This window comes from Microtus pennsylvanicus, chromosome 6, assembly GCF_037038515.1.
Source record: "Microtus pennsylvanicus isolate mMicPen1 chromosome 6, mMicPen1.hap1, whole genome shotgun sequence".
Lineage (NCBI taxonomy): Eukaryota > Metazoa > Chordata > Mammalia > Rodentia > Cricetidae > Microtus > Microtus pennsylvanicus.
Genome location: NC_134584.1, coordinates 124,457,678 through 124,473,132, shown reverse-complemented (window position 1 = coordinate 124,473,132; position 15,455 = coordinate 124,457,678). Strand labels below are relative to the sequence as shown.

At 49.2% G+C, this 15,455-nt stretch overlaps 1 protein-coding gene across 6 annotated transcripts in view; it reads right to left on the bottom strand.

Moving 5' to 3' along the window:
* The window catches only part of Disc1 (DISC1 scaffold protein), a 170,784-nt gene that overhangs the window by 128,208 nt on the left and 27,121 nt on the right, over positions 1 to 15,455 (bottom strand). For all 6 annotated transcript variants that reach the window (XM_075977689.1, XM_075977684.1, XM_075977685.1 and 3 more), the window contains exon 3: positions 15,092 to 15,161. In XM_075977689.1, coding sequence (XP_075833804.1) covers positions 15,092 to 15,161 — 70 coding nt within the window. The remainder of the gene's footprint in view (positions 1 to 15,091; positions 15,162 to 15,455) is intronic.

Sequence of the window (15,455 nt, the reverse complement as noted above, 5' to 3'; positions counted from 1 at the left end):
GTTAGGAATTGGGGGCGGGACTTAGCTGGAGGAAGTACTTCACAGGGCACAGTGTAGTAATAAGAGCGGTGGGGCTGCGTCCCCAGCACCCCAGCCGCCTGGCTAGCTTATGCCCTAAATAACAACACACAAACTGTATTCATTTAAACACTGCTTGGCCCTTTAGCTCTAGCCCTTACTGGCTAATTCTGATAGCCCGATCAAGCCATCTCTAATAATCAGTGAGCACTGGTCTTCCTGGGAAGATTCTAGCCTACGTCCATCCTGGGTCGGAGCTTCATCGCATGTGTCTGCCTGGGAGCGGGGCATGGCATCTCTCTGAGGAGTCTGCCCCCGAGAGGAAAGCTGTTGAGTCTCTGAGCTCACTTCCTCTTCCTCCCAGCATTCTGTTCTGTTTACTCCACCCACCTATGTTCTAAGCTATGAGCCCAAGCAGTTTGTTTATTACTTAGCCAATGAAATCAACAGATTGATATATGACACTCCCACATCAGCACAGCCTTGCTGACTCTATTCTCCCTAGCTCCTTTCCTCACTTGCTAGTCGCTAGTCCCATTACTGTGATGTTGCCCAAGCAAATGGGGTCAAAGCACCATGGGTTAAAACCCTCAGAAGCCCAGAGCCAAAATGCACCCTTTCTCCTTTAAGTTGCTTCTGTTGGGTTTTGTGATTATAGAAGAAAAATCAAAAACACAAAATAAAACCAATAAAAACAAAACAAAAAAACAAAACCAATGGCTGCCTTGCCCAGTGCTTTTACTTCTCATGTGTAAAATGCATGCCCACTCCTGACGCCCCCAGCTCTTTCAGTCCACATCAGTCCACAAGAGCAGCCAAGGTTTCCACCAGCACCCAGGCTCTGCACCACCTGGATGTCAAAAAGTCCTTCAAGACACAGTGGGACACATGGACAGCTAAATTCTGTCATACGCATTAGCACCGCGTCAGGACAGGAAATGGGGGGTGGTGACAAGCGCGAAATACAAAATTAAGGTTAAAGGCACAGGTGTCCACAAAGCAAGGAAAACAAGCACACAGGAAGACTGGGTACAATGGGAAAGCCACGCTTTTTCACTGGTCATCGCTTGCTACACTCAGCTGTTTTATCATCACTCGGATGACCAGAAACAAGTGGAAGAAGGCTTGCTTGAGCTGGAGTGTCCAGAATAATATTGTGTTGCTAGATATCAGGTTTCAAGGGCATTATCAGGGCAGCCTATTCCTGGTTAATTCTGCCAAATATAAGTGCTCTTTTCTGTGATAGCCCCACAGCTACATGCAGGGCAGGGTATAGCATCACTGATGACCCGTATCGACCAAAAGCTAGGAAAGCATATAGGCTGGGGAGAGGGATTCATTGGTAAATTGCTTGCACTGCAAGTGTGAAGACCTGAGTTCGAATCCCCAGAATCTACATAAAAAGCCGGGCACAATGCAGCACACCTGCAATCCTAGTGATGAGACGGAAAGCAGAGCCAGACAGGGAGAGACCTGTCTCAGATAGCAGAGTGTTAGGACCCTGAGGATGGACAGCCAAGACTGTTCTCTGACCACCATGTGTACAGCAGGCATGCACACACCTGCACCCTGGTCTGCACCCCACACAAGCATTATGTGTGCACACAATGAAGGTATTGCATGTGGGATCATACAAGCCTATCCACCTGTCTTCTCTTGGAACATTCTAAAAAGACCCTGAGTCAGAGCAGAGCAGCAGAGACGGCTATGAGCCCGCGGTGCCACCTGCCGAGCTGAACGCTGGGCGTGACGGCAGTGATGCCATCAGTCTCGAGAGCTTTCTCTCCGTGCTGATCACTCCACTGGACATTGTCTTTTCGTTATGTGAGAGGCCACACCCCTTCCCTGACTCCTAAGCATCCACAAAGAGAGGTGTCCGTGGAGCTCACATGGACCCAAGGAGACAGACTGAGGTCACAGTGGGAGCATCCGAGAGCCAGGCTGGGCAGCATAGATCAGCAATCCTGCTTTCTTGCTGGAGGCTGGGACCTTGGGCAGTTCTCCCACTCAGCTCCTCTGGAGCCCAAAGCTCACAAGGCAGGTTCCAAGAAAAGGCCTAAGAGCATCCTTGCCTTAGCTGATAACCATTATTTTTATCCTGTCAAAAGTGTTCTGTCTGAGAAGACAGAGTTGGGTAGAGGGGCAAGCAACATTTTTCAGAAGGCTGATCCACGTCACTAACAAATGAGCTGCCTAAAGCAACAAGAAGAAACAAGCACAGAGTCAGTGGTATTCTTGTTCTGTGTATCTGTCCCTCTTCCTGGAGGTCACTGGTACAGACGTGGGACCCACTAGGCCATGGAAAGTCCACTGTTCGGACACTGGCACCAGGTATGGCAAACTTGTCGTGGCCATGCACTGGAGGTCCTTTGGGTGAGCAGACAGGTAAGAGAGAGGAGGAAGGGAGGGCAGGATGGAGGCGGAATTCCTGTGGCTGCAAAGTCACCTGCCAAGGATGAGAGAGAGGCAAGAGAGATTTGATTCTGTGAAGGACAGTGTCTAGGGGTACCAGGATCCAATCTGTTGGGCAATATCGCCAGAACAAGTCACATTACAGAATAAAGTCAATATTTTGGAATGTTTGCTCTAGGCTGATCATCAGAGGGGTCTGTTTTAATGGATGTTGACATAGCCATGGAGTCATGCAGAAGTAATGGCTCACATGTAGCTGAGCTAGATACGGGCTCCATAAGTAGAGTCAGCCATGGCCAGTGTGTCCAATCTCATCCAAACAGTGCAGGAAGCGGGGAGGCAGTTAGCAGCCCACAGCCCAGGGTTTGCAGGTGAGCTACTACCTGTCCAGTGTTTTCAGAGAGCACGTATTGTCACCAAAGGGGATGGGGGCTTAGTTAGGCCCTGGAGGCCCCAGAGTACAGTTCTTGTAGCCAACATGAATCCCCTGCTTTTTCATTCTCGTTCCTTTTGTTGTTCGGGGACAGAGTCTCACTGTGTAACCCAGACTATCCTTGAACCCTGAACTCTCCTCAGAGGAACTCTCCATTCCTCAGAGCTTGGGATCATGGATGTGGTGGTTAGGAATGACTGGCAGCTTAACAGGCTCTCCCATGGTTAACTGCCATGATTGGAACCAACAGTTGGCCCCTATAAGGACTCCCTGAAGAGCTAATGAGAATCCTGTGGTTATCTATGGGATAGTTTCAGGAGGGACACAACCGGTTCTTAAGAGGAGTTTCCTCCACCAAACCCATTGCCCCTGCTTCCCTAACCATGCCCAGTACCAATTCTTCCCTGAAACAGTCCAAAAAGATAAACAAAATTCACACTTGAGCCCTCCTGAGGAACTCAGGGAAACCCCCTGTGGTGGAAACTACAGGAAGCAAGCAAACTTCAAAGAAGCAAAAATCAAGTGATGTAAAAGAAAGAAGAAAACATCCCACCATGTCCCTGAGAAAGAAGGAGAGAGCTGCCTGGTAGGGTGACAAGCCACGGGTGACACAAAAGAACCAAGCATCTGACAATTACAACTCATTATGAGCAAATCTCACTTCAAAACAAACTCCCTGAGGAACTAATTTATGCTAAATGTGCTCCAGTGAGTCGGGGAAGCCATCATTTCCAGCCACCCTTGGGCACATGGAAGTTCTTCTTCCTGCTCTGAGGCTGACAGCAGTGCCTGGTGCCCATCTCCCTCCAACAAGCTCTCGTCAAGCCCGGGCTCTGCCAAGTCTGTCAATAACAACTGATCCCAAATTACGGCACAAGCTGGCACACTGTACAAAGGTCAAGTGGAAAACTGTCCCCTCCGCCCCGTCACTGTCATCAGGCTTTGAAAGGTCATTCCACCCGATCCATTGTCACGTCAGAAAATAATGTCTACTATGACATGCGAAACGCCCCCTTCATACAGGCATCCTGACTTCTTTTCGTACTCCCTAACATAGAGCTGGGCATTCTTGGTGTACCAGCAAAGCTGAGAGGAAAAACAAAGCTAGGAGCTGATTACTCTTCATAGTCTCTTCAGACCTAAGCATTCTTCAAGGTCTGTCCTTGTGGCTAACACTCGCTCAGTTACTTGCTTTTTTTGCAGTGATAAAAACAATGTGAGGAAGGAAGGGCTTATTCTGGGTAGGGGCTCAAGGGGATACAATGTATCCTGGAGGGATCGCTCGGCAGCAGGCGTGTGAGGAGGCTGCTCAGAGCGCCTTCACAGCCAGGAAACAGAGGTGAATGCCAGTGTGTCCCTCCATTTCTCCTTTCTATTTAGTCCAGGACCCAAGTCCACAGAATGGTGCCACTGTGTTCTGAGTAGTTTTCTCTCGAAAGTCAAATCTTTCCAAAAAGATTCCCCAAAAAAGTCCAATCAAGGTGACAATGGGATAAACCATCTGTCTTAGTCAGTGTTCTACGGCTCTGAAGAGACACCACTACCATGCAACTCTTATAAATTCATAGGGGCTGGCTTACAGTTCAGAAGTTGAGTCCATTGTTGTCATGGCGGGAAGTGTGGCAGCATGCAGGCAGACGTGGTACTGGAGAAGTAGCTGAGAGTTCTGCATCCAGATTCACAGGCAGCAGGAAGAGAGAAACACTGGGCCTGGCTTGAGTCTTTGAAACCCCAAAGCCCACGCTTGGTGACAAACTTCATCTAACAAGGCCACACTTCCTAATCCTTCTCAATTAGGGCCACTCCCTAATGAACAAACATTCAACTCCATAAGCTTTTGGGGGCCATTCTTACTGAAATCACCGCACCGTCACAATAGGTACCGTATACAAGTCCAGTTATAGCATGAGCTAATTCTCCAAATGAATTAGCTCACTAGCATGCTGCCCTGTTGACAGATGGGAAAATAGAGCCTAAAGAGCTTGGAACATCTGTACTAGCTTATACAGCCTGCTGTGTTGGCAGAACCTGATTTTATTGTCAGGTTTTTTTAAACTAGATTGACGTGAAGGTTCTGAAATCCTATGATTATGCTGCTCGTATAATTATTTCCTATGAATAACCATAAAATGGCAATATGGTTCAGTTGCTAGAGTGGTTACCTAGCATGCATGAAGTTCTGGGTTTGAGTCACCCAGCACCACACAAACTGGGCACAGTAATACAAAACTGTATTCTCAGCACTCAGGAGATAAAGGCAGGAATAGCAGAAACCCAACGTTATCATTTACTACATAGAGAGTTGAGGCCAGCCTACACTGCATGAGACCCTGTCTCATAACAATAAAGACAATCATTACTATTTGTAATAAGCTGTATCCCAAACACTTATTCCTCAATGGGAAATTGTGACTAGCACCATGCTGGAGGGTAGAGTTAAAATTAGGCAAGTAACAAGCTAATAATTTAAAATAATAAAAAAAAAACCTATCTCCTGAATATATTTAATTTTTATTTATTATGTTATTTTGTCTTTAAAAATAGAAAGAAATATACATAGGGCCTCTCCTCTCCCCAAAGGCTCATCCGAGGAGAGAGCCAACAGCTGTATCAAGTATAATATGTAGGGGGACAAACATTCAAAACACTAACCCCAGGGCAGGTGGGTCTCCTCAGACCTAGGACAGAGAAGGGATGATACATGTTCACAGGTGTATGGTATGGGTTCTCTAGAGCAACTGGGGGAGCAGGCAGAAAAATAATCAATATAGAGAAAATATTGTTAGGATAGGGTGAGGATTGCCTGGTTACTTTAACACCTGTCCTAGTAACGATGTGATGGAGAGATGGGAAATATCCTGGCTAACACCTGTCCTAGTCACAGTGTGATCAGGACAGGTGGGGACTGTCCTGGCTAACACCTGTCCTAGTCACAGTATGATCAGGACAGGTGGGGACTGTCCTGGCTAACACCTGTCCTAGTAGCTGTGTGATCAGGACAGGTGGGGACTGTCCTGGCTAACACCTGTACTAGTCACAGTGTGATCAGGACAGGTGGGGACTGTCCTGGCTAACACCTGTCCTAGCCACAGTGTGATCAGGACAGGTGGGGACTGTCCTAGATAACACCTGTTCTAGTAGCTGTGTGATCAGGACAGGTGGGGACTGTCCTGGATAACACCTGTCCTAGCCACAGTGTGATCAGAGCAGGTGGGGACTGTCCAGGCTAACACCTGTCCTAGCCACAGTGTGATCAGAGCAGGTGGGGATTGTCCAGGCTAACACCTGTCCTAGCCACAGTGTGATCAGGGGAGCTGGGAAAGGTCCTGCCTACTTTTATGTCAACTTGACACAAGCTAGCATCATCTGAAAGGAAGGAACCTCAATTAAGAGAAAATGCCTCCATCAGATTCTTCTTTGGGGATTTTCTTAATTAATGATTGATGAGGAGGGCCCAGCCCATTGTGTGTGGTGCTATCCCTGGGCTGGTGGTCCTGGGTTCTATAAGAATGGAGGCTGAGCAAGCCAGGAAAAACAAACAGTACCCCTCCATGCCTCTGCATCAGCTCTTGTCTCCAGGTTCCTGCCTGTTTCCTGACCTGCTTAAATTCCTGTCCTAACTTTCTTCAGAGATAGACTATGATGAGGAAGTGGAACCTGCAAACCTTTCCTCCCCAGTTTGGTGTCTTAGCCATGTTTCATCACAGCAATAGTAACCCTGGCTAAGACAGGAATAGAAAAAAACCTTAAGATGGGGTGTTATGTGCAGGATGAATCAAGAGGTGAGACCAGAAGCCAGGGATCCATGGAGAGACCCGTGAATTAGTACAACCAGATAATGCTGAGGCCACAGATAGAAAAAAAGACATTCGTGGGAAAGACACACAAATCTACAAGCTGCCTAATCTCACAATCCAGCAAAAGTCCAGGCAAGCCCCAGGCCTCTTTATTACAGTAAGAGCTAAGCACGGGGAGCTGGGCTGGGACAGGGCACTACAGTGGGATGGTGTGCAAATACAGCCGTGGGGTTGGACATGCCAGGCCCCAGATTACAAAGGAAAGTGGTATACCAACTTAAAATCTTTTCCTACTTATTAAAAACTGTCAGGAACCAGGATACAAAAAAAAATACAAAAACCCACCAAGCAAGGAGGTCACAGAACAGTCCACTGAGTGTCTCCATGGGGAGTTGGGGGGTTGGAGACAGTCAGTGATGGTACCGACAGATGTTCCTTCTTTGCTGCTCCTCATCTTACTCCCCATTTGGTCTTGACTCCAAACACAAGCCTTGTCACCTTGACACACTAGTCTGCCCTTCGTCTTGGCAAAATGGGATGGTCAGCTCTCTGGGAGAAGGGCTCTCAGGATCAGTGTGAGCAGGGGAGGCGGGCTTGGCCCCTAAGGGCTGTGCCGGGGCTGCTAATCCCCCCGCCAGCCACAGGCACCCATGCAGATCAGGGGTTTTTCATGTACGTTGCCACATGTGCCACTGAGATGCCCACTGGTACTTCTCAGGGTCCACTTCCCTGCAACTGAAGACATCAGTGAACTTCCAAATCATTATTTACAAAAAAAAAAAAAAAAAGTTGTTGTTTTCTCCAGGAAACTTGAAAAAAAAAGCCCCAGGGGTCCATTTTCCCGAGGACGGTTTGCTAGTTGTAATAAAGATACCCTGCCAAAGGTACCTTTAGGAAGAAAGGCTTTGGGGCTCGGGGCTAGGTTACAGTCTGTCCTGTGGGAAGTCACAGCAGCAGGAGCCCGAGAGAGCTGATGGCTCTGTATGTACAGTCAGGAAGCAGATAATCAAGCCTGGATATGGTACTGCACCTGTAATCCCAGCTGTTTGATGGACTGAGACAGAAGGATCAGGAATTCAAGACCAGCCGGGCTATACCATGAGATGCCATCACAAAGATAATTTCCTAGTTTCTGACTGTTGCTATAATAAACATTCTAATCAAAATCAATTTAGGGAGAAAAGGATTTATTTGACTTATACTCGCAGAACACATGCCCTTTGTGGAGGGATGTCAAAACAGTCACCCAAGCAAGAGCCCAAGGCAGAAACCATGGGAGTTTGCTAGCTGGCTCGCACAGGCTCGTACTCAGCCCAGGACCGCTGCCTAGGGAATGACGTCATCCACAGTGGGCTGGATCTTCCAGTATCATTAACAAGACATTTAATCAAGACAATTCCCCATCGACATACCCACAAGCTCGTCTGATCCAGGCAATTCTTCAATTGAAGCTCTCCTGTTAGATGAGTCTAGGTTATGTCAAGTTGACAAAGATTAGAACGAACGAGGACAATAATCGATGTTGGGGCTTCCTTAAACCCAGGAAGAGCTACAATTTTATTTCCTCAGTGTCACTCAGTGTCATCCAGCAGAGCACCAGAAAATTAACAAGAAAAACAAGATCCTGAAATCCACCCTGGAGAGCAGAAAAACCCATTCGCTGAGATGTTCAGACTATTCACACTTCAAACACTCCACCACAATTTGCATGCTTTGCGATATAGCTCACTCTACTGCATTTACAAACTTATTTTTGCATCTTGAAAGAATCAGATCATGTACAATGAGCTTCTTATTGCCACATAGAAAATAAAGTGCCATATTATCTCGTCCTGCCTTCTGCTTGTTCCCGATGCTAACCGCCAGCTGAGGTTATTCAGAAGTCTCTGTTTCCTGCGGCTTCCAAGCCCTGAGCTGTGGGCGCCCATACCCAGCACCATCACTTTTACCCCTCCCATGCCAGGGAACAGGTGTGTTGCTTCTGTTTTATCCCGGAGTGAACAGGTGCCCGAGAGCAGACAGCAGGGCACACCGCAGCTGCTGCACTGACACCCTGTCTCCTCGCCCATCCCGGGACACTCTACTGCGCTAGCTGGACCATCCCCATCCAAAGAGACAGAGGGAGACGCTAAATATTTCACAACTCATTTCACGATACCGCGACTGAAAACATACAGAAAAGGAAAACAAACACATAAATGCATTATCAACAAATGCTTCACGGCTCATGAAGGTGTTTTTTTTTTAGGGGTTTCAGGTTTTGAATACGTTAATTGTTTCTGTCACTTCGTGCAAAAGTAGAAGAGTTGGAACACTCTGCCAGCAGAAGCTATCAATCAGTCAATTCAATTGCAGGTTGTGGTCCAATCACTCTTTATTATAATACACATAATACCCAGCTAATGGAGCCTTTCCAGAGCCCCACATACAAACCCTCTTTACACTGTCGTGATCAGACATCAATCAAGGGCTACTTTGTGTATTAGGTCATTGATGTGACAGAAAGAACTCAGCGAGGAGAGGCTTGTTTGGTCTCATAGTTCAGAAGAGACCATCCATCACGGCAGGGACACATTGAAATGGGGGTGGCTCTTCTCTGCAACAGGGAAGCACGGAGCTGCTGGTCACCTTAGTGCATCAGGCAGGAAGACGCCAGGAACAGAAATGAGGACAGACAAAAGCCCTCAAGACCTGTCCCCAGTGACCTCCTCCCTCCAGTGAGGCTCTACCAGGTAAAAATTCACAACCACCCCCAAAAGAGTGTTACCAAATGTTACACTGGGACCAAATGTTACACACACACAAACCTCCAAGGACATGAGATTTTGCTTCCTGGGGAAGAGTAGGACAAAAGTCTCTGGGAAACTGGCAACCAGAGGAACTTAAAACAAATCTGTGAGAGCAGGCTTGGAGGTACAGAGATAGAACTCATATAGATATAGATATAGATATAGACATAGATATAGACGTAGATATAGATATATATATAGACGTAGATACAGCCCTAAGTCACGCTGCTTCATACAGTCCAGTGAAGGACTTGGAGATACAGTCCAGTATGGATGCATCCTGGGGTGGCCCCACTGTTCAGCCACCATGGGGTGCATTAGCACAAGCCTAGTGCCACAGCCAGCCACACCCTCATCTCCACAGTGCATTTTGCCACCACACCCCTCGACCTCTCTATGAAATGCAGCCTACAGCATCCCTTGGCTTTGCTGTCCAGTTTGCTACACCCCTCCGCTCCATGGTGCAGACTCCATGGTGCATTCTGCCATGTTCCTCAGCCCCATGTTGAAGCCTGCAGAGCCCTCTTGGTTCCATGGCGGGGCCTTGCACTCCGCTCTGCTCCCTGCTGCGGCCTGCCGCATCACTCAGCTCCAGGGTGCACACCTGAACAGCACACCACTATGCTAACCACTATGTGCAACTTGATAAAAAAAATATATATGTAGCCAATTGTAACACAATGCAAGAATTTGTACCCCTGAATATATCTAAACATAGAAACAGTATTATAAAACCACAACGTTGATTCAGGTTTTTCCCAAGGCGTAGTGAAGGATGGAGAAACTGCTCAGCAGTTAAGAGCTTTAGTGCCCTTGTGGAGGATCCAGGTTCAGTTCCCAGCAAAGCTCTGGCCTCCATACACTCGCATACACACACATGAACACACACACACACACACATGAATACACACACATATTAGGGGGGAGGTAAGATCCTGAGATTTTTGCTCCCCCCTTCTCACAGCCTCTCCTTGCTCATTTGGGAAGCAAAGTAACAGACATGGCTACAGCGGGCATAAGTCAGGGGCTGACAGAATACATTGTGGAGATAAACCAGGAAGAGCAACATGGAGGATCCTTGTGGGCAATCTCGTCCTCCCTTTGGCCGGTCCCAGAGCTCTCCTCTATACCCCAGGCTCTGAGCAGTGGTCTCTCCTCTATACCCCAGGCTCCGAGCAGGGGTCTCTCCTCTATACCCCAGGCTCCGAGCAGGGGTCTCTCCTCTATACCCCAGGCTCCGAGCAGGGGTCTCTCCTCTATACCCCAGGCTCCGAGCAGGGGTCTCTCCTCTATACCCCAGGCTCCGAGCAGGGGTCTCTCCTCTATACCCCAGGCTCTGAGCAGGGGTCTCTCCCGAGGTCTCATTCTCACGCTTCAGCCCCCACAGTCACGGGGTGAGCATTAATACAATGAAGCCAGGGTGTCTTTTGGAAAAAGACCCTAAACAAACATCGAAAGTATTATTCTTTCTTCCCCAAGCCTTCCCAGCTGTTGGCAAAGATGAAAGAAATATGAACTTGGCTTTCCTGGAGAGGGAGAGATGGAATCAGAATCCTTAGGGGGGTTCCCAGGAGGCATCGCCGAGTAAACTCGCTGTGATTTTGATTAGATAAAGCATGGAACTTTCTATTCTCCGCCAACCACATCTTTCTCTGGAGCCCACAGCAAAAGTAGAAAGAAAGAGAAAAAGAATCAGACTCTGGGGGACATATTGCCATCCTGTGGCTTTCCTGTGTGTGCACAGGGATACACATTGTTGCACAGCCTTCCCCGAGATAAAGACAAAGTATGCTGTTGTCTATACACAAAAAGAAACAAAGTTCATACAGGACGTGTGGACAATCACAACAGTTCTTCCAGGGTTTTTACGAACCCTGGAGATACCAGGTGAGAAATAAAGTATATTCCTGGATCTTTCAACAAATCTCATTACAGTAGGGACCCTCAGTGTCAGCTGAGGTCCCACTGACCCTCCCCCATCATCTATGAGAATTCACAGATCCCTGCATTAGTTACTGTTCTTGCTACTCTGTTCTAACAGAAGAAACTCAAGAAAGAAAGGGTTTATTTGAGGGATTGCAGTTCACTGTGGTAGTGGTGGTGGTAGTCCATGGCATATGGCAGGGGTTTACTAAGAGTGGGTCTTTGAAAGATACGCCCACTTTGGGATTTGGTCTGTTTTCTCTGCCTTCTGGTCAGCCATGATGCAAGACCCTGTACCATATGCTCCTGCTGCCATGGACGATACCGCCACTACTGTGATGAACTCCAGGGTAGCAGAATAAACAGATGCTGGGCCATGAGCAGCCCCGAGTGCTTCCTCCTCACCTCCTCTAGCTGGTGATAGTGTGGGTACCAAGACATCTCAATCCTTCCTGAAGCATTTACTGAATATTCAGTGACCAGATACACACTTCACAAGGCAGCTGGGCAGGCCTGAGGCTCGGGCACGATAAGAGTGCTGTGTGACTTACTGTGGACCAACCAACTGTCCTCTCTGTATGCTCCAAGGTCCCAGAGAGCTGCCCTCACAAGACCCCAGCCTCTGCCCCAGGGCCTGCCCCTCCATGAAAGAACCCCTACAGCCACAACTCCTCCATTCTCAGTTCCCGAGTCTTCTAGAAGCTGTAGAAAACACACAGTGCGAGGTCCACTCCAGAAGCTCTGAAGGAAAGCGCCCTTGCTTTCTGACTTCTCTGACAAGAGCATCATAATTTCATTCCCAAAGGGTGGCAGGAATATTTAAAGAAGGGGAGAGAAGTGAGGCCTTGGCTAGAAAAAGACCAGTGGGAGAACCAAGTCCAAAAAGGCTTTGTGGGGTAGAGGGTGTGCAAGGCTTCTGTCCATGGAATGTAGCACTGTGGGAGCTATGACCCAAAGGAGGAGGGACTAAGACTCAGCCTTTGACAATGAAAACAAACCCCTGCAGTATTGCAATATCTCACAAGCATCAAAACCAGGGCTGCAATGTTGCAACAGTGGGAGCATCAAAACCAGGGCTGCAGGAGTGGGAATATCAGAACCAGGGCTGCAGGAGTGGGAATATCAGAACCAGGGCTGCAGGAGTGGGGGCATCAGAACCAGGGCTGCAGGAGTGGGAATATCAGAACCAGGGCTGCAGGAGTGGGACTATCAGAACCGGGGCTGCAGGAGTGGGAATATCAGAACCGGGGCTGCAGGAGTGGGAATATCAGAACCGGGGCTGCAGGAGTGGGAATATCAGAACCAGGGCTGCAGGGGTGGGAATATCAGAACCGGGGCTGCAGGGGTGGGAATATCAGAACCGGGGCTGCAGGGGTGGGAATATCAGAACCGGGGCTGCAGGGGTGGGAATATCAGAACCGGGGCTGCAGGGGTGGGAATATCAGAACCGGGGCTGCAGGAGTGGGAATATCAGAACCGGGGCTGCAGGAGTGGGAATATCAGAACCGGGGCTGCAGGAGTGGGAATATCAGAACCGGGGCTGCAGGAGTTGGAATATCAGAACCGGGGCTGCAGGAGTGGGAATATCAGAACCGGGGCTGCAGGAGTGGGAATATCAGAACCAGGGCTGCAGGAGTGGGGGCATCAGAACCAGGGCTGCAGGAGTGGGAATATCAGAACCAGGGCTGCAGGAGTGGCGGCATCAGAACCAGGGCTGCAGGAGTGGGAATATCAGAACCAGGGCTGCAGGAGTGGGAATATCAGAACCAGGGCTGCAGGAGTGGGAATATCAGAACCAGGGCTGCAGGAGTGGGAATATCAGAACCAGGGCTGCAGGAGTGGGGGCGTCAGAACCAGGGCTGCAGGAGTGGGAATATCAGAACCAGGGCTGCAGGAGTGGGAATATCAGAACCAGGGCTGCAGAAGTGGGAATATCAGAACCAGGGCTGCAGGAGTGGGAATATCAGAACCAGGGCTGCAGGAGTGGGAATATCAGAACCGGGGCTGCAGGAGTGGGAATATCAGAACCAGGGCTGCAGGAGTGGGGGCATCAGAACCAGGGCTGCAGGAGTGGGAATATCAGAACCAGGGCAGCAGGAGTGGGAATATCAGAACCAGGGCTGCAGGAGTGGGGGCATCAGAACCAGGGCTGCAGGAGTGGGAATATCAGAACCAGGGCTGCAGGAGTGGGAATATCAGAACCGGGGCTGCAGGAGTGGGAATATCAGAACCAGGGCTGCAGGAGTGGGGGCATCAGAACCAGGGCTGCAGGAGTGGGAATATCAGAACCAGGGCTGCAGGAGTGGGAATATCAGAACCAGGGCTGCAGGAGTGGGAATATCAGAACCAGGGCTGCAGGAGTGGGGGCGTCAGAACCAGGGCTGCAGGAGTGGGAATATCAGAACCAGGGCTGCAGGAGTGGGAATATCAGAACCAGGGCTGCAGGAGTGGGGGCATCAGAACCAGGGCTGCAGGAGTGGGAATATCAGAACCAGGGCTGCAGGAGTGGGGGCATCAGAACCAGGGCTGTCTTTCACAGACACAAAGTACCAATGAGCCCAGACCCAGGAAAAGCTGTCTTCTCTTCTACCCACGGTGTAGCATGGACCCCAGGGGCTACCACGGAAGGTACTTCTGCCTCATAGCTTCTGCTCCCTCTGACCCTCATCCTTTACCCAGCACTGTGTGAAATCTGACGGCCTGTGGATGGAGGCAGAGGAGAACCTGAAAAACCCCGCCTTCATCCTCAAGTTCTCTCACCCCCTGAGGAGCAGCTCAGAGGCACACACAGTCAGGACACTGTGCACCTCTGTTCCTGGGAGGAACTGTCCCTCACAGATTCCAACATGGTCCCGATTCCAATGGCTCAAGGCACAGTCGATGAAGTAACAGAAACAGGCCAAGTGGCCGCAGCCTACGCATTGAGCTAACACTTCCGGAGAATCCTCAGCTCTGTTTTACACTTCTCAGCCAGTCCTGAACCCTAAAGCAGGCCACCAACTGGAGTATCTGTCAACCCCATGGTTGTCTGGAGGATCGTTAAGTTAGTCTAAGCCCTCTCTCTTTCCACCCGCCACACACAGCAGAGTTGTTTAGGCTCATTTCAAATCACCCACCCCTGAAACCTCCCCTTCTCCATCCATCTGTGCCCAGTCATAACCCCTCTTTCTGGCTCAACTCCTGTTTGGCTCCTCATTGGCCTCTCTCTGACCGGCCCCACTCTCTCTTGGCCTCATATTATAACTTGTTCTTCTTCTCTTGGATATTTTTGACCATGAGGGGTTTCATTGGCACTGTCTGCCATCTCCTAAATGCATCTCTAGCTCATCCTAGAGAGTATGAAGCCAGAAGGCCCCATAACGATGCCATCACCAACATCCGGCACCTTTTCCCCCCACACCCCCGCTGTCCCCATGGGTGCCCAGTTGGTATAGTTCATGGATCTGTGCGTCACTGGCAGGCAGGTGATGAGTTAGTTTGCTTCCTACAGAGCAGATCCTCACCTGTTCCTGGCCAATCGGAAAGTTCAGCCTACCAAGGAGTGGTTGAAATCCCTAAACCAACAGGGTGGGAGGCTAGCCAGCTGTCCCAGAGCAGAAACTTCCTAAAGAGTCAACCACACAGCTCCCAGAGCGAAGGAGGCAGAATCTCAGAAGGGGAGGAAGGAAGACAGGTGTCAGGGAGAAAGATGAAATGTCTACAAACAGATGCGAACTCACCCTTATCGTAATCACCAGCCTCAATCGCCTTTTCTTGAAGTGTCTGAAGCTTTAAACTTAAGGAAGTGACCTGTGTTGGTTTGAAGGGGAAACATGAGACATAAATTACACATAAGAAATTACACAGAAGAGATAAATTACGAATAAATTCCAGTAAGTTCATCTTGTGAAATCTAGGAGCGCATAAGAGCTATTCAAAACTGGGCTGTCCTGATGGCTTGAGGAAGAAGGCCCTGGCTTCAGCCTGAGGAAGTTGATCCCCAAGACCTACACAATGGAAATGGAGACCCGCCTTCCACAAGTTCTTCTCTAACCTCTATGAAAGTACCATGATGCCCACATGCACATAAATAGAAAATCTAAT